Source organism: Bombyx mori, chromosome 25 (assembly GCF_030269925.1).
Source record: "Bombyx mori chromosome 25, ASM3026992v2".
Taxonomy (NCBI): Eukaryota; Metazoa; Arthropoda; class Insecta; order Lepidoptera; family Bombycidae; genus Bombyx; species Bombyx mori.
In genome coordinates, this window is record NC_085131.1 from 627633 (window position 1) to 647663 (window position 20031).

Genomic DNA, 20031 nt, shown 5'->3' on the forward strand with positions numbered 1-20031 from the left:
TTGGATATACATTGATATAAAATTGTCGTTCACTTCGATGTGCACTACTGCATATAACCGTCCGCAGAATTCCGACAAGTGGCGTGTATTAAGACATTTTGTGTCCTTGAAGATTAATATTTGTGTAATCAAATGCTTAGAATAAATATTCAGTGCTATTATTTGTGTATTGAAACGGTAAACAACCGTTTTATAATAGGTAGGCAGCGGCTTGGCTCTGCCCCTGGCATTGCCGAAGTCCATGGGCGACGGTAACCACTCACCATCAGGTGGGCCGTGCGCTCGTCTGCCTACAAGGGCAATAAAAATAAAAAGTTTCAAAATAATATACCAAACTAAAGGAATTTAGTACTGTTTCAAACGTAAATAGATAACAGTGGTTTGCTTGTATGTAGTACTGTGTACAGCCATTGCCAAAGCAGGCGATAAGTCATCGTTACGAACGACATTTTATATGAAGCACACACACACAGACACACACACAAATACAAATACAACGCACACACACGCTTACACGTTGTTTTGTAATGTTTATTGAAATTTCGTAATCGTGCACAATTGAGCGCCATTTCTACATTTACCTCCATTAGTAAAAGTTTTATATTTATATCTATAATTTAGAATCACGAAATATCGCTCAGGCGAACCGTTCACGATAACGAAATGATAGAGAGGTAATGCTTTAAAAATTGCACAGCGCGCCATGTAATACGAAGAAATTAGCTGACGCGCAGGGTCATTGCTCCCGCGGTCTCAGTTTTGTTCGCTGTTGATTGCGGGTGCTTTGTCTCGCAATGTAACACGTACTTAAGTTTCGTTATTCAAATCTCTTCTGTTTACGGCTTATATCAAAGTTGTATATTAGTGCTATTTTGTTTTCAGAGCCGTTTCCCTTAAGTCCTTACAGTCCTGTGTCTTAATAATCATTATAATTTGCGTACTAAGAAAATCTAACAGTGGTTAGTGATATGAAGTCATTATCATGGGTAGGGCAAGACTTTGCCCATTTCTGCTGCGAAACATTAATTACGTATATCAGTCTACGTATATCAATTACGTATATCAGTCAAATCTAAGCAATAAAAAAAAAAAAAAAAAAAAAAAAGTCTGCCTGGTCTTGTATTGGCATTTTGATACCCAAAACTGAATTATTGTTTAAGTTCCAAGTGATATGGAGGAATGATGGGGATCTTGTTTTGAGTAAGTGGCGGAGGCTGGCGTCTCGTCGGCGTGTTGTTAGATTGATATCCTGTTTCTCGAGATGTTATGGGTTGTTGTCAAAAATATTTATTCTTCTTTCTGGTATTAAAGTGATTAACTGAGCCCATAGACATTATAGCGTGAATGTCGCCACACGCCTTGAGACATGAGGTCGAAACCTCAAATGTATAATATAAGGCCAGTTTCATCTTTCAAACCGTAACGTATGAGGGGTTCACGGGGGAAATGTTCAGGGTTGGAATACATTCAATACGCTGTACCACGCGTGGCAAGCCGGTAGTACGAGAGTGGGTCAGTTGAACTGATACTATATGCTGCATATAACATAATATGTATAGCAATTAATATTTTAATAATAATTGTACACTTTTAATGCGAAAAGACGACTTGTCAGTAAGGTCTAAATACCTTACTGACAAGTCGTCTTTTCGCATTAAAAGTGTACAATTTCTAAAAATAATCGAAATTGAGTTAGTATGCGGAATCATTTGGTATCACCAGTATTTTTCTCATAAATACTCTCAAAAGAGCGTAGCTTAGTTTTAGTTTTTTTTTAGTTTACCTATGTTTTGACTACTACAAAATTAATACATAATTTTATTTTGCTTTAAAAGACAGATAAGGTAACTGGTAAAAACTAAAAAAATAAATGTTGCAAAGATGAATAAATATTAAAAATATTACATGTTAAACCTTTAAAACACTCTCCTGTAAAATTAGTAAGTTTTGAGATTATACAGTTTTAATGCGAGAAGACAAAGTCACTAATAAATAAATTTTGTTCGATCACTTGTCCATTTCCACGTATTCTATAGAAGGACTTGAGACCGGAGGGTGACGGGAACAGTATAATGCTCTTCACGAGAGTGGAGGAATACGAGTGTTGTTTGATTCCAGAGTCACGGGCTCGGCGGTGCGGTGGGCGGAGTGGGCGGGGTGCTGATGAACGGCGGCGGCGCGCTGGGCGGGCTGGGCGCGCTCGCCCTGCAGCTGTACCTGGCGCCGCCCGGCACCCCGCCCTCCGCGCCCATCACGCAGCACACCCTCGACCACATCAAGGTGCGACCCTCCACCGAACTACATCGCGATGTAGCACTAACAGAGCAACTTGTGAGTCTGCACGGATAGGTGCCACCATCCTGCCTATCTCTGCCGTGAAGTAGTAATGCGTTTCGGTTCGAATGGTGGGGCAGCCGTTGTACTAAAAAAACGGAGACCTTAGAACTCATGTCTCAATGTGGGTGGCGACATCAACGTTGTAGATGTCTGTGGGCTCCGATAACCACTTAAACACTATCTAAGTAACAACAAAAAAAAACGGTACGCGTGCAACTTGGTGCACGTGAATATAGTGAAACTTCTTTTTCGATGTGTAGTATTGTGGTTTTCTTCATTTATCATTCTTAAATCAGATTGTTCTTGTAATAGGAAATGCTGTGTATAAGAGATGCGATATTCTCAACATTTATGTTATATATAATTTAAATTATATATTAAAAAAAAATAAGTATATTTTTTTAAATACTTAATTAAAATATTGTCCGCCATTCGTTGCTAAAGCTCGCGCTGGCCTGTAAAATGTGTACTACGCGCGAGCGTTCGAGTGCCGCGCATTCACTCTCGCTCTGTCTCTTTCTATTCCCCCTCCCCCAGGAGCGTTGAACGTTTAACGCAACTCTGCTGAAAGTCACATTAGAGTAGCAGCTGGTAGTTATTGAGTTGTGTGTGTGGCGAGCAGGGCGCGCTGCGGCAGGCCGGCTACAGCGAGGCTGGGGTGAGCGAGATCGGCGCGGCGCTGGGGCTGCTGGTGAAGCACGGCGTGCTGGGGCTGGGCGTGGGGGGCCCGATGCCCGCGCCGCCCGCGCTCTCCGCCGCCTACTTCCCACTGCCCGCGCAGGACCCGCCCGCCGTCTTCGGACCCCTCGCGCAGGTCTCGCTAGGTCAGTGACCCCGCCGCACCACACCACACTACACTACACACACTACACAAACAAATAAGAGCATTCCTTGTTGGGATTCTCGAGAAAAAAACTTAGTTTGACTCGCAGCATCGCATGCGCGATCGCGTAGTAGTAACAATGGTCTCAGACAATAAAATTATATTCAATATTGTTGTCGTTAAAGGCATAAGGTCGGATCTACTTTTCACGAATAGAAACATCAGTACCTACCCTTCAGAAGTATCCCAACTCGTTTTGTGGCAAACAAAATCGTATAGTTTTATATATTTGTTTCATATAAGTATCTACTACCTTATGCCTGGAATGTCGAGAAATGTTTCAATAAATAAGTATTCAAATGACACAACAATTTTAACACAGAATTAATTTGATAACTTTTTTTTAATTAATCTTCTTCATTCTCTGTTTGTACCAAATTTATTATTTCTTATTTATCGAAAACATTACAATCTTTATATAGATTAAAAAGCTTAAGTTTATTTGCAACCAATAATATTAGGAAAACACAAGAACACATAAAATCATTTTAAAATGTCTCTGTTGTAATAAAATTACTTGGAATTTTCGTTGCACAAACTAAAATACGCATCTGTTTTGTTGAGACATTTTGAAGTGAAACTCTCTCGCTTGAGACACGAGTCCGGCTATATCAATTGGCGCCGTGACGTCACTAGGGCTGCCACTAATCGGATTGAATATTGATCCACCCCGTCCACGCGACGACCGCAACACCTTCATGCCTGCTCGCGCCGTATTACCCTTGGCTTACTCTGGAACCTCACGCCTCGATTTTAGAATATTGAGTCATAAATTAATTAGAAATAGGTTCTATGTTTGTTTGATTCTAGTACACTAGGGTTGTGCACTAGTGCATTCTGATAGTATCGTGGAACGCAGCCGATGAAGTTTTTGCTTATCAAAATTCTAAATTTTCCTTCCATCCGCTTCTCACACTGATCTCGTCTTAATTACACAGTAAAAATAGTTTTATCGATGTTAATTCATTAAAATTGATGTATTATTTCTGTGTATGTTTGTGAAAAAAAGTAAATATAAATATACTTCAAGTTATATACTTCTTTTATATAGAAAGGAGCTAACATCAATAAATTTGAGAATTCTAATATAATAATGTATTTTCAAAAATGGATTCTCTATACTTACTTGTCTATGGTCGTTAAATAAAGAGCGTCGATTGTTTGTGACTGGCTTCTATCTTCTGAAGAAATTTATCTCCGAATCGAATTTCGTTACCTATTTAAAGAACTTTAATGATTGAAAAAAAATGTCAAAACAAACATCAGAAATGATACACAATTCAAGAAAATATTTTAACGGAACAATTTATAAATTACGCATGCTTGTTTCTTATTTAATGGTTAATTGTGTCTTTCCGATAACGTATTGCTGATTTGTTTAACAATAATTGGCTTTAAAACAACTGAGTACAGTACATACAAAATTACAGTCAATTGTGTTTATTTTTTCTAAATTCTTACGCATCGCTTTGATCACGTTCATTGTGTCGGCAATACATTACCCTGCGTGATGTGGACTTTGTAGCCCACCGAGTTTCACGCCGGATCTTCTCGGTGGGTCGCGATTCCGATCCGGTAGAAAATTCTACAAAGCACTGCTCTTGCTATAGCACCAGTGTTCGCAAATTCTCTCAGATTGTGCCCGTGAGCTCACCTACCCGTCCGGCCGTAGCTGGATTAGATAGCCCTTTAGTCTACCAGCCAATAGGTAAGGGGAAAAAAGTGGACTTTACTCACGATTCAGATTGTATTTGGAAACGAGATATCGCGAAAACTATCGATGTCGATAAATAATAATGTGTATTCCCACACTATTTGACATCGTGTCGCGCATTAAAAACTTTGAAATTCACATAGTGTAAACCTAACCATAGTGTAGTTCATAATGAATTTTCCTACTTTTCAATACGCGATATAGGTAGTTTATTTTAACATTCAGAATATCCATACATATGTATGGGTTATTGAGAAATAAATTGATGCTTCACAATAACGACGGCTTCTGTCCGGCTTTGTACTTTCAGTTTCAAAGTCCACAGCACAGCGTCTCTGTCTAATAAATAGCAAGGAACGACATGTTTTTTAAAGTTCAGTTTCGCTTTTTCAATTTGCACACGACAATCTGGTGCGATGCGGTGACGAACAGTAAGCGTCGATTAATTGATTGATTAACAAACCGCGAATGGTTGAAGTCGTCAGTCGGCCGCTGTTGTGTGCGAATTGAAACCGTTCAAAGTCTAGATTGCGTCAGGTCTTTTAGCGAAATGAAAACTGGTCGTTCCTCCTTCATCTCATCTTTTCTATCCGCATCACAGCGCTGCCGCATCCGAGAACGCTCATGTAGGCCAGCCGCTGCCTCCGCACCGCGGTAGATAAAATCGATACGAATTCAACGCATGTAGCTTACACACTTAGTGATCAATTCAACTAGTGAATTAATTACCTATCGATAGACTTAGTTTAACTATTATAATAATAATATGGAGGGGGTTTTGTTACTTTAACTATGAAGTTATCGGATGATCGCGCTACCGGACTCAAGTTGTGTCGACCGCGGCCAGTGTGCGATATAGACTCCGGCGGTAGGAGTAGGGAGCGGGTAGAGGGGAGTGCGCCAGTGCTGTGTAGGGCGGGGCAGGGCGGGGTAGGGCGGCATAGGGCGGCGCGGTGCGAGTGATGAGTCCCCCCGCAGGCGGCGCGCGCGGCGGCTCGCTCGACCGTTTCGCGGAGGTTGCATTCGAGGCGCTTCGCCCCCCAGCCGTGGCGCCCATCTCGCTGCAAGGCGGCGTGCCGTTCCCGTCGGCCTCGCTGCTGCCGCTGTCCAAGAGCCCCACGCCGGCCGACGCGCAGCCCAAGGACTCTAAGAACGTCGAGATAGCGGAGGTCATCGTCGGCGCCATCCTCGGTCAGTACTACACATCTCGATCCGCGTCATACTGCAATCAATTCTGTTATCCCTAAGTTTTATGTTTATAAGTTCATCTTAGAGTTAGTACAGTGAGGTAAAGTACCGAACTAATCGCACCACCGAGCCCCCCGTGTACCATTATGTCGATCGACAAACCGCTCACGTGCATCTCGCCTCATACCCATCTTCAACTAACTGCGTCCCAGGGCCGGGAGGGCGCAGCCTGGTGGAGATACAGCAGATGTCCGGGGCCAACATCCAGATCTCGAAGAAGGGCACGTTCGCTCCCGGCACCCGGAACCGCATCGTCACCATCTCCGGCTCGCAGACGGCCATCAGCAACGCTCACTACCTCATCGAGCAGAAGATCCAGGAGGAGGAGCTGAAGCGGACCAGGCACAACGCCATCTCGACCCTCATGCAGTAACTACGCTCCCTCGCCCTCGCCCCTCGGCACCGCGCCACGCGCAAGTAGCGCCGCGGGGGGGGGCGCCGCGGGGGGGGGCGCCGCGGGGGGGGGCGCCCGCTTGCCGGCTGCTCACTCTCAAATGAATATTTACATCCACTTACACCCTAACAACATGACGCATCTAATTCGTAAATCGCAACGCAAAGTAAAAATAGCAGTCAAAAAACGTTTTGTGTAAACTTGAACGTGGACTCTGGGATTGCGACGTGATGATTTTCCCATGCGTTACTGTCGTACTCCATAATCGATGAAAAAAAGCGAAAATGTCGTATCTTGAAAAACCCAACTGTATATCAAAGCCATAAATCGATGTATTTAAATTAACATAATCAGATACCACTATACACAGACAGGCTTTAGATACCACACCATACTAATTTTCCACTTTCTATCTCTATAGATAGGTATAATATGAGTTATGTATTTTTGGAAAAAGTTGTATAAATAGCTCTGGTGTAAAGTTGACTTATTCAGTTACAACAATTTCGCTTTCTTCAGTCGTTATATAGATCGCGTCACTCGAATATTCATTTCAAAGTGAGTAATGCACATGTCAGCCGCCTTAGCGTAGTTCTAGTCAATGCAGTCTGGTACCAGACTAGCCGCAGGGCGTCTCAAGCCTAAATAGTAAATAAAATGATTTATTTAAAGTAAACAATAATATGGCGCGTGTTACCTGAACATTTATGATGTGTTACTTTAAAAATAACGAAACGATTAGTTCCGCAGCTCTCGTTATGGGTCGCACGCTGTTTTGCTTAGTTAAAAAATAGCACGCGATTTTCGTTAACGCTATTTAAAATGCAATAAAAATATGTAATTTCTCTTAATAGGATTTTGATTCAAAGGGGACATTTGATTTTAGAAATGACAATATATAACTCGATGACGTTGTCGATGACGCGTGCTATTCAATCGTTTAGCAGTTAATCGACGAAAGTGAACGTTAAAAGCTGGAACTGAATTAGAATGACAGCTTCCGTCGCGTCTGGACAACTTCGTCCAGCAGCGCCTGGAGTCCTGCGCGTGTGGTCTGGTTCCGGCCGGTCGGGGACAGTGCAATCTGCATCACAGCCGGCGACCCATAGCGACACATAGTTCTCTATTTACAATAATAAAATGATAATATAAATAATTTTATGTATATTCATTTAAAAACGTGTTTAAAACTTTATAAAAGGGAGGAATAGCGTCGATAATAATGGTTTAACTCGGTCGACGGTCGCTGTCCGCTTAGCGGGCTCGTTGTTACGCGGCCGCGGTGTGCGCGCTACGTTTTCTTGTGCGACATTCTGGCGAGCGATTAGCGTTTCATCTCTATCGTTTTGTTAAAAATAGCTCGTTGACTTTAGCGTAGAGAGCGGCGCTACACTAGAGCTCACCTCGGCGGTCTCTACGAGCGCCGTGACGTCAGCTCTGTGCTCTTAGTGCGAGTTTTTTTAACGTTCTCAGCGCCCCTAGCGGCAAACGTACCAACTCCATGCAAAGTTGAGTTAACTTTTACGCTATCGAGAACGTTACAAAACTCTCACTAAGTACCCTCGTTGTTTTACGAGGTGAAGCCGTTGGATGTTGTTGTTGTTGTCGACGAGACGTTCACTGTACAACTGTTAGAGTTACCGTGTCCTACCTCATTAGTCGGATGTAAGTGTTTGTTGCTTGTTCTCGTTATAACGAATGTCGCACAAGAAAATGTAACGTTACAATAAAAAAAAAACGATCGCGGTCGTCTGTTATGTTTTAAGTTTCTACATTATTATTATTATAATTATATTTTTTTTGTAAACGAAACTTATGTGATAATCGTCCTATCACGGAAATTCCTATTCCACACATTTTTGTTGTTCACGACATTATTAATTATTTACAATTTCATTTGTAAATGTTACCATTGAATCTAAGTTATTGTTAGTTTAATTGTTCATTCGTTAGGATTTAAAAAATTTAATACGAAATCGATTTTGTCGGAGAATCGATTCTTGAATCGAGATATCGCACGGCGGAAAGCGCTCAGGGCATCTCAGGAGCCAAATAATGATCCTAACCAAAGTAGATGTTTAATTATATTTTTTATTGCTTAAAAAGTACATATTTTATTTTTAAATTTTGTTTGAAAATTATTTTTTATCCCTTGACCCTATACGTATTTGTGTCTGGTTAGCAGAATGCAGTCATTCCTGATTTCTCTCGGTGAAGATCTTTTATTTTTTATACAATTTTTTTATTAATGTTTGTGATTATAAAAAGTTTGAAAACTATTATTATTATTATTATTATTTTCTCTTTAATACGATTGCAAAATATATTTTTATTGAATGGTTGAGTTTTGATTGTCGTCGGTCTAAATTTATAATTACGATGTAAGTACAAGTTTATTGTTAAATGTCCAGATGTTGAATTTTGAATAGGAAAGTTTGACACTGTCACTGCGTTTGACAGTTTGAAAGTTTGACATCTTGTGACGTGTCCGTACGCAGACCGTCGCTTAATTGCCTCGTATCTTCAGCACCGGGTGGCCCCGGCAGGGCATCACACACGTACGCTCATACTATCTACTGTGTAGACAACGATAAAAGTAAAATTAGTCGCAATCAATAATTTCGATTGGCTGATCGTTATTTAGAAACTGTATTTAATGTTGGAACTTGGAGTTGAACTGTACGCGTACAGTTGGAGGCCTGCCCGGGACGCGCGGAGCAGTCGGCCATTACTGTTCGTTGTTTGAAAATGTTTCAACTGTAAATCGATTTTTGTATCGATATTGCTAAATCGATATCTGTTGTACGTTTTTAAGCGTTTGCGTTCGATAATTGAATATGTTTCAGCTGTGAATCGATGTTTGTATCGATATTGTTAAATCGATTTCTGTTTTACGTTTTTAGCCGTTTGATATAGCTTCAGTGGTAGTTTTAAAAAAAAAAATGAATAAAAAAACAAAAATACTGTGATTCTTCATTCGATTCTGTCGAGGTACTCCGCGCCGGTCGCGACAATGTTGTAGACGGCGCTATCGTGCCAGACACATCGTTAAAACCAATTCTCACCATCTGCTGGGAATAATGCCCAAGGGCAACATACATTAACGAGCACAAATTCCCAAAAAAACACTGATTTGTGGACGGCCACGATGCTGTCTACGATATTCCAAAAGATAGATCATCATCGATGGTATTTATTTCTAAATTTGTTTGATAATGTATCTTAATGTAAGTATTGCTGATTACCTCGACGAGTGCCATCGCGTGGGCAGAGCGTGGACGACAAAGGGCAAAGTAAACACCTTCAGATAACCCGCGACGGGAAATGAGTTTTGAGAGGTCGCCTTGGTGTGATTTTGTTGGTGTGAATATTAATGATGTCTATAATAATATAACGATTACGTGACGCCGAAGAAAATTAAATTAAATTTAGTTCACTTCAGTACACACGGTCCATTGAAAGTGCATAATAATTCATAATAAATTATTAATTAAATTTCACATAATCTACTTAAACCGTATTATATTCAAGCACTTATTATGTGAGATATAATCCAATTGTTGTGTTAATTAAAAAAACGAAATTCATTTCTCGTTCTTATCTCAACGTGTCATATGCTCTTCTGTAGTAAGTAAAACATACGATTTTGTTATAAAAAAAAAAGAAAAGAATATTTTCAACGTTACTAAAGCCAGACACCATTCGAACTGCGATTTTATTTGAATGTTACATTTGATTTTGTTGTTTAATATAAAACTAGTTAGTGACAAGTCTTTTTCGTAAATGTAGTAATTTAGGGTAATGGTTAACGTGTGTCCGTATGTCGACGTTACGCGGCGACCGTAGTCGTGGCGACGATACGGTGACGATACGGTCACGACACGGCGACGACGCGGTGACGACACGGCGGTCCGTAATGGAGGCGGTCTAAAGAAGTACAAAAAGAAAAACGTCTAACCGATACCAAGAATAAATTTTTATTCGGTTTTATGAAGTGGATGTTTGTCTCCAACGCAAGCTACGTACCGTCCGTCGCGTCGTCAGCCGCGGCGGCGCCGAGCAAGGTCGTCTGTAAAGTGTTTCCTGTCCAACGACACTTGATGCTACGTTGTTTTATTGTTAATTATCTTAATGTAATAATATTATACGAGTGTTATGTAGTTAACGCCGTGTAGAGAAGCATTCTAGTTGATAGTTTAAATGTTTCAATTCTATCTTTAAATAATAAGTAAAAGTTCTTCGTAAAAAATATTCGGGTGTTTTTTCGAAATACCTTCATGTTGTTTATTAAAAATAAAAAAAACGTTTTTCGGTGGTTTCTTAGGTACATTGTAGTCTACGTCAATTAAATAATTAAGGAGACCAACGCGATCGCGAATTTGAACGCAATGTATCACAAAATCCAAGTCTCAAAACGCAATAATTATCTTAACGTTACATTCGTCTAGCAACACCGCACGCCCGACGTGCTGGCAACACAGGATCGCGGTCGCGCTGTCTCCGCAGGCCGTGTGGCGTGCCAGGATTTTACAAGCTCAATTTTAACGAAAAAATTAAATAAAAATCGAATAGAATACGTTTAAGTGAAAAGTCAATTAATGTCACATGTCAGATAACCGTGCGACGCGGCTTGGTCCCGCGCCCCCCTCCCTGGTCCACTACACTGTCCAAACTATGTCCCTTGCGTTATATGCCTAGTTACTGGTATCCTATGGATACATTAAAATTTAATAACTGTCCTTCTTAGATGAACGTCAAAGTCGAATTTTGCAGAGGTTAAAGAAAAAGAGTGGAAAATGCCTTTTATTAAATCTTTGGATCTTTTATTGTACCAGTAACCGATTTGTGGCGGAGTAAAGGTGTCTTCTTGTAGTATCCACTCTATTCCGAGATACCATAACACATTATTCGCGGTCTAACGTTCACGTTTGGGCTGTATCACGGTTTTTGTGAACCTGATCAATTCGTTGAATGATTAGAAACTTCAGTCACTGGAACCCGACAGAAGTGACATACCAATTTAAGTATCCTATACTAAGGCAATTGCAAAAGTCCGCGTTACTTAAGGACCTGTGATTTGGGGGGCGCGGTAGGATAGTTTCCAGTTCTTAGATTACATTTCTCGCTCTTCTCTTCTAAGTCGACTTGCCTCTTATTGTTAAACGCTGGGGAAGTTTGGAAGCTTATAATGATAATGAATGAAGCCTGTTAAGCACGATCAGAGGGGAAGTCGATCGACAGTCTCTCCGGGCTAAATCCCGACCGAGACGACACAAGCAACGCCTGGGTCCTCCTCGACTTGTTTCGCGCCAGGCTGACTATTCATCTGTCATTAGACTTCACACCTTCCTGCACGTCGCGTTGTGTGCGGCGAGCCGCCCACATTCCAGCTAGGTTTTAAGTATCGCTCTGTCTGTATTCATTAATTTAAAGACGATTTTCAGTTGTTAAGTCACCGCTATCTCTCGTCCTCCTCTAAACCACTGGCTGTCTCGCTCTAACTGACGCGCCGCACAGAACGCAACGCAGGCTAATAGTTATCGAAGGAATTCTAGTTAGTTTAAATTATATAATTCATAATAAACCAATATAATGGGTACTTATAGTGATAAGTTTTAAAGAAAATAATTACTGGAAATAATATGTTAAACGTTGTTATACTGAAGTTGTTACAATATTTGAGAGTATATTATCGTGGATTTATAATTTAGCCGGGTTACGATTAACGTGGAATGATAATAAATAGTGAAACGTCCCGAGATCCCGACCCCTAGGTGCTTTGGGCCGACGACCGCCGGTACTGACACGCACGACTGGTATTCATTGGAAATTTGCGATCAAAACAAGATTTGGCAAGCATCGTATGAAAGAAGTCACTAAATGGTATCAAAATATGTTCTTCACGTTTAAATAGCCATATTTCTGAAAAAGCACGAAGAGTTTAATATTGAACATAGCATACCTTTGATTAATGATTTTGAAATATTACATTTAACGACCGGACTTGCTATTGCATACATCAAAAGATATCGCCCTGCGTGTTTCTGCAGTGAGGCACCCGGGCGTTCCGGTCCTTGGTTAGCACAGGGGGACAGCGCTGCACAGAGTACCGGTCACGTCCGCGGAGGTCGGTCCCGGCACGCCGTTGTTCGCTCCCGTAGTCGCACTCCGAAGCGCCACTCCACTCCGCTCCACAACTTGTATTTCGTAGTTTAAGGTAGCTAGTTCTCTTCTCCGAACGGGCCCGGGTCCCTGACGAGACTCGGGCCTCGATAATATTAGTAGCTAAATGTTGTTGAATTTGTTGATAGAGTGGTTTATCGTATAGCGTTAGTCGGTATAGACGCGAAGGTGGCAGCCGCCGGGTGCGCTAGGTTAGTCTAAGGTTCGATACTGTGTTTAGGACAAATGGCTGTGCGTTCAAGTCGAACGAACATTAAGACATCCCCGCGCCGCTAGGTCGGGCGCGCATCGCACGCGACCGCCGGACGTGCTCACGTTACACATAACATTGTTTCATTTACGTTCTGTAACTTGCTCATTGTCATCAATTTATTAAGACTGAGGAATCAACTCGCGCATCGACATGGTCACGACACGCGCCCCGGGCTGTGGGGATCTTGTAATGTAATTGTTTTATCATAGGATTGTTGGAGGTCGTTAGGACGGTGCCGGCGGCGTGGTGCGAGCGCCTCGCCTCGTCTGATCTTTACACATGTTGAGATTGTATGTTATACTAATTCTATTGAATTGTAACTTGTTGCGTATTGTAAGTGGCTGCGGCCGCGGCTCTACCACTTCAATGATGGAATTATTATTTTACGTGTAATGTTGTAATTGTTTTTTTTTTTGTTTTGTTACTTTGTTAACTTTAGACGGGTTCGCAATGTTGGTAGGCGTGAATGTAACAAAAAATTATGTACCTATTTTCATTAAGTTTGATTTTCTAAAAATTTTAATTGATTATTTTCTTTTTAAATTCTGTACATGTTGAAAATGTTGGTCAAAAGTTTATTGTTCGCGCAGTATGTAACACTTTGAAAAAATTAACGTTTTATTTTTCAATGTTGTAAAGTTAAGAGGTAAAATGGAAAGGTTACAATGTCTTAGTGTTAAATGCTCGAAAACCATTTAAAAGGTACCTTGAACATTGTCTATATTATATTAACATTAATAAATGCAAAAACTTTAAAAATAAGTTGTTTAAATAGTTCCTCTTCCAAACTTCCTATTAACTACGTCCTCTATGGTGATCCCCCATAACAGAGGGTCTTATTCTGCTGAACATGATCTAGAATTTGATTTTAATTTGTTTCATTGCCCAGAACCATAATTTACAAACGTTTTTTTGAAGGCTAGTGTTAGGAGACTCCTCAATTCCACGAAAACCCTGTTTAACCCTGTTTAAGGTATAAAGTGGTTTAGCCGAAACAGGATTCAAGTAAATTAAAATTAATCTACCTGTAATAATTTTAATGTCTAGTATACCTAATTGAATTCAAATGACTGAATCTATGAGATTGCACCTGCCAGGTCTGTCGCGACCAGGATTTGTCTTAAACACCGGTAATCAACTATTTCTTAGTAAGAAGCTTCTCTTCATAAGTATTTGGCCGTCTGCGCAAAAGTGGCCTAATCCACAATTTTTCATATTCGTGCTTAAATATTGCTATTTATTTTAAAAAAATAATGCTTTACCGGTCTATCCCATAGATAAAGAATGGCTGCGTAAACATAATTTTTGCCTATGAAACAGTGTAAAAGTTAAATTCAAACCGCATTATATCCATACTAACCATGGTAAGCTTAGGCCGTTCATACCCGGTGGACCGAATGGTAAACAGTCGACGTCACCCTAAACACGTCATTGCGAATCCTCCCGATCCATTAACGGTGATTTTAGGTACCTCAAGCACCGGTCTAGTCCTCGGCGAACCCGTCGCTTGCGACGAAGGGCTTGACGAGTAAATTAACTCTCAGACACAGCCCACTGAGTCTCTCGCCGGATCTTCTCAGTGGGTCACGTTTCTTAGATTCTGTGAAGCACTGCTCTTGCTAGGGTCTGTGTTACCAACACTCCCGGTTTGAGCCCCGTGAGCTCAGCTACTAGTTCGGTGAATATAGTATAACCCCTTGATGTTACTAGAGTAGGAAGGAAAAAAAAAAATAGGCCGCTTTTGCGCTGACGGCCTCATGTGCGATAGGTATTGAAATTTCTTACAACTCTATCAATTAGATGTAATTTATAATAAGAAAGGATTACGATTGCAAGTTTTGCCGCAAAACAAACGTTGGACATCAGAATGTTGAATAAAACTTCAGTTTAGTAGGTATTGCATCTATTTATTTTTAAAATACAACACAAAGATTTGAAGAAGATTTATATAAAAATATAAAATGGACGGATATTAATACTTTTAAATAAAAAATAAATTTAAATAAAAATGATTTAGGTACACTGAGAGATTAATGTCATGATCATTCCGATTTCATACCATTCTAATAAAGATTCCTTGAAACTTGAACCCTTAATTTATTGGCAACGTTTTTATTAAATATCACAGAATGAACTGGTATATATATATATATTTATATACTCGTAGTAAAACATTAAAATAATACTAAAAATTAACTGCTTTATACAGTTTTTGAAGTCGGAAAATTATATCTCCATTATAAATACGAATGGATAGTTACATCTAGATAAGAGCCTAGTAGTGAGTAAATTATAGTCTACCATTACAAAATCAATGTTTAGAAAAGAAAAAAAACGAAAGAATTTTAATACATATAAGCTTTGATTAATAATAGTAACCATATCAGTTCATTGTTATTTTAGATACACAAAGTATAATACCTAAAAATATATGTTTTCACAAAAAAATGTGGTACTTAAATATTGTATTTTATAAGAAATTATATCCTTTCATCAACCATTATTTATGAAGTATTGCTACAAAGCTTAATTTCATATTTAATTTTATTGTTACGTGCATGTAGCTCAAAACAGATATTAGCAATAGATTTTAAACATTTTCTGAAAACAAATCCAATTCAAACATACCTATATAGTTCAATATAATCTTCTTTGCCTCCACTCTTCATATTATATAACCTAAAGTTAATTAAAAAAATACATTTATCTTGTACATTTCACACTTTAATATATAATTAATACTTTTGTATGTTTACATAGTCATACCAGAATAGTGAGATAAATGTCTTTTGTCTATTTAAATGCAAAGTGCAAGTCTTTTTCTTATCAATTATATTAAAGCAAACTATATAGAGTTAACACATACTTGCCCTTCAGCTTTATTTTCTCCATCTAAAATCTCAAATATATACAAAAAAAAATTAATTATGATAACTTGGAATCTATAAATTTTGAGCCATATGAATCACCTAAGTTATAAATGTGAATTGCATAGTTAATACAAATGTTTCTTATAAAAAATTTAATGCAAAGCACCTACTAAAATATTGTAATTCAAAATTATTTTTAATCTGTAAATTATTTTGAAACACATTTTAATGAAACGCAATTTTCTGAGATTCTAACATTAAGACTCTTTGGATAAATATATGACTAATTATTATACTTACAATTCTAATTAATATTTTGGTTAAGAAATAACTTCATACTGGGGAATATGTGGTTCAAACTCAAAACCGTTATAATGAGTAAAGCTTAAATTCCTAGTCCCTGGAGCTTCAGAAAAAGGTGTCAGTTCAATAACTAGAGATGAGAAGGTGGGTCTCTCATCGGGATCAACCTGCCAGCACTGAAGACACACTTGGAACAACTCATCTCCAACATACGAAGGCTGTGAGGGCCTCATTCCTCTTAATATCCTACTGCCTACATCTTTATTCCCTGAATGAGAATATGGAGTTGCTCCCAGGGTAAGGACTTCCCACATCAAAACTCCAAAAGACCAAACATCTGCCTTTGGATTATATCTAGTTTGTCTTAACATTTCATGAGAAGTCCATCTTGTATAATCAGGAGTCTCATGTAAAGATCTTAAGTGTGACAAGCCAAAACCAGCTATTTTGACAGTTCCATTTTCACTTATGATCATGTTTCTGCAACAAAGTTTCTTATGGACAATTTTCCTTGTGTGAAGATACTCCATTCCTCGGGCAACTTGCACACAAATCTGTAATACCTTATTCTCTGTTATCGAGCAAAATTTATTATTCTGAATGTCCCTTTGTCTACTTAACAGCAACATCTCTTTCAAAGTTTTCTTAATGTCTTCCAAAACTACAAGCAAAGTGGTATTAGTCTCACAGATGCCTATTAATGAGATAACATTTTCATGTTCACTGGTTTTTATCAACAGATCTAATTCTTGTAGCATCTGCTTCTTCTCTGTTTTTTCAAGTTCTCTATCAGCTATGACCTGAACCAAGCCAACAGTCTGCACTCCACCTTGTTGCACTTTTCCTTTAGTGAATTTACCATATGTCCCAACACCAACAACACATGATATGTCTGTTTCAATTAAATTCCGTGGAATATTCCAAAGTTTACGTTTTAAATTTCCATAGTAGTCTACTCTTTCTTCATCCTCAAGAATAAATCCGGAGTTTTCTATTTCAACACAAGGTTCACTTAAACTTAACGGCATTGATTGAGATCCCCTTTGCATTCGTACAAACTGTATTCTGCGACGTAAAATTATAATCAGTCCTATGCCAATCAGCAGTAGTACTACTCCAATGGCAATACCAGCACCTAGTGCTACTACCATCGGAGATACTTCCTCAGGTTCATTAATGTTCAAAATAATCTTTTTGGTTGACTCAGCATATCTAACTTTTCTGACATGGTTCTTCTCACTCACTACTCCTAAAGACACATCAATGTCATTAGTTAATGGCAATGGAGCATTGTAGAAACCATTGTATGTACTCCTGTCTCCAATGATGAAATCAGTCTTTATATCATCAGGATCCAATTCAGCAGTGATGTAGTAAGGTAGACCTTGTTCAGTTGCATATGTATGGTTACTGAGAGTATCCACTATGAAGCCTTGTTGATACAACTCTATAGAAATGACTATTCTGTACATAGAAACTGGCCCATTCACATTCTTAGCTTTGGGAATATGTACAACCATTCTGTCACCTCGTCTTTGAATTATCTCTACATCAGGTGGACTAGGGTCTGGTGTTCCAATTACTGTCTCAGTAACCATGGTAATATTTGGACCTTCTTCATCATAATTCAAGGCTGCAACACTGATGTTGTACTTGGACCCAGGATGCAGGTTTAAGAGTTCCATATTTAAAGTTTCATTGGATACTCTCCATTCCAATGGTTTCAGATTGTAATCAGAATAAGTTTCAATAACAGCTGCTCGAATCACATATGAAGTTATGAAGGAGTATGCATTAGGAGCAGACCAACGCAGTCTCACTGTAGTCTCTGTGGCGTTAAATAGGACCAGATTGCTTGGCTGACCTGGAGCGACCACATCCGTATCATATACACTAGTAGCATTGTTACCGCCGCATTTTTGAGTTTCGTTCTTAGGGCATACCGTGTGACAGGAGTCTAAGGGCAGTTTGAACTTTCCCGGTGAATTGCCGCAGAAACAAGTAGATTCATTGCCTATTAAAGCATATTTGTAATGTACCTGTTCACAAGCATTGAGACATGCGTCCACGGATTGACCCGTGTGCGTATTTAATACTTCTTCGGCTTTTAGCACATAGCAGCCAATGTAATCTCCACGTTCACATAAACATGCAGCAAAACACAACAATATGATCACAAATATTCTCTGAAACCACTTCTCCATTGTTTCCAGGCAGCAATTTCTAATCATAACCATTAATTTATTGTAATGTCAAGCCATGGCAGATAGAGCCGTTTTATATTTATTAATATATTTGCAATTAGGAAAACGATGACGCACAAAGTGAATACCTAACAACGGTTTTGATTTAACTTCTCAAATATAATAAGTGTTTAATCTATGATTTAACTGTAGCTTACTTCAATGTTCTTTCGTTCTATGCTTTTTTTTAATGGATTTTATGACCTGGTAACTAATACCTTTAGGTCAAGTCTTATTTTAATTTTAATGATAGGTACGTAACTTGTTTATATGAAAATGATATTATGAAATGAAATGAACTTGATTATTATGAAACATGGCATGAAGTGAAATGAAAACGAAATGAAATGACATGAGATGAGATGATACGGGATGAAGTATAATCACAGTAAAATGGCGGTCATTTACTGAAACTTTTTCAGTGGACTTTTTGGAAGATCCCGAGAAGTTACGTTCAGTGGCTTTGTTTCATTTTCCCACATTTGTGCACTTTCACAGATACTAAACAGTTAATAAACCACCATTATTACACATTTAAACCCGAAGAAACACTAAATAGACAAAATAAAACAAATCACACAACTTCACTCCTCGCGTTCCCGCCAAAAAGTCTTTCGTTTTTTGCTGTTGGTCGGTGTCACAGATTAATAAATTAGTTATGATCATAGGTTATACAATTAATGTTATGGTCGATGTCGAATTCTAGCCTCTAAAGCGCCTTATTCACGATCCATCTTGCTGTACGTCCCGCCAAGGCCATGCACGATGCACGATGCAAAACGATCATGAATAGGCTTGACGTACGTCGATAATTATTATTAATTGTTTGCTGGATTTGCACGACCGATTTTGCGTCCAGCGAGTGCCCCCACCACCGCGAACGTCGTGCAGATAGACAGTGAATAACGCTGACGTACGTCAGAGCGGTCCTGCGTCGTGCGTGCTTGATCGTGTGTAGACTTGCTGTACAGCAAATTTAACATTTAGAGCTTGCTTCGAGAGGAGACTGCACGTCAAAATGGATCGTGAAACACTTTCAAGATTTATTGAAAGATATAAGTTCCACATGTTTGTGGAATGTCTCAAGCGCAGACTATATGAATAAACAAAAAATTATAAACGTATTGCAATTTTTTAGGTCCATTTTAGGGGAAGCTGCAAGGATTGATAGCGTGCGTAAAAAATGATATTAATTATTTGAGTATACTCTGCACGTTTAAAAAAATCATCCAAAACCTCTTGCTATTTTTTGCCTCTCTTCTGCTGCTGCAGCTGACAACATCAGCAGGACTCCCATTTTTGGCGTTTTGATAAAATAGCTGGCATTTTAAATAAATTAAATCCCTCTCATTTAATTCGTTCGATTTATACTGTTCGCGCTTGCGGCCTTGAGCTGACGTACAGCCGTGATGGATCGTGAATAAAGCGCTAAATACATCGTGCATCGTGCATGGCCTTGGCGGGACGTACAGCAAGATGGATCGTGAATAAGGCGCTTAAGGTAGGTACCCACCTAAACTTCAATACCTATTACCTAAATTTATCATATTTGGCATGTGCCAATTACTTATTAACTCCATGGTCAATAATGCGTAGGCATCGG

The 20031-nt window shown here is 39.2% G+C and overlaps 2 protein-coding genes across 10 annotated transcripts in view; one reads left to right on the top strand and one right to left on the bottom strand.

The window, feature by feature from the left end:
- The window catches only part of LOC101744404 (RNA-binding protein Pasilla), a 90777-nt gene extending 77006 nt beyond the window's left edge, over positions 1-13771 (top strand). For 7 of the 9 annotated variants that reach the window (XM_012690002.4, XM_004925652.5, XM_012690001.4 and 4 more), the window contains 4 exons: positions 2119-2280; positions 2960-3161; positions 5913-6125; positions 6335-13771. In XM_012690002.4, coding sequence (XP_012545456.1) covers positions 2119-2280; positions 2960-3161; positions 5913-6125; positions 6335-6555 — 798 coding nt within the window. In that variant the 3' untranslated portion in view covers positions 6556-13771. Of the gene's footprint in view, positions 1-2118; positions 2281-2959; positions 3162-5535; positions 5719-5912; positions 6126-6334 lie in introns of those variants that run through there. The other 2 variants (XM_012690007.4, XM_012690008.4) reach the window with 2 other exon arrangements.
- A 1127-nt stretch (positions 13772-14898) lies between these two features.
- Positions 14899-19032, bottom strand: LOC101738251 (putative inactive tyrosine-protein kinase Wsck). Its single transcript, XM_004925695.5, has one exon. The coding sequence runs from the start codon at positions 18420-18422 to the stop codon at positions 16203-16205; it is 2220 nt and encodes a 739-aa protein (XP_004925752.1). The 5' UTR covers positions 18423-19032; the 3' UTR covers positions 14899-16202.
- Between the last annotated feature and the right edge of the window lie 999 nt (positions 19033-20031).

What these genes read in the sequence shown, in the direction of transcription:
- LOC101738251 (XM_004925695.5), bottom strand. Translation starts at nt 18,422, where the DNA reads ATGGTTATGATTAGAAATTGCTGCCTGGAAACAATGGAGAAGTGGTTT.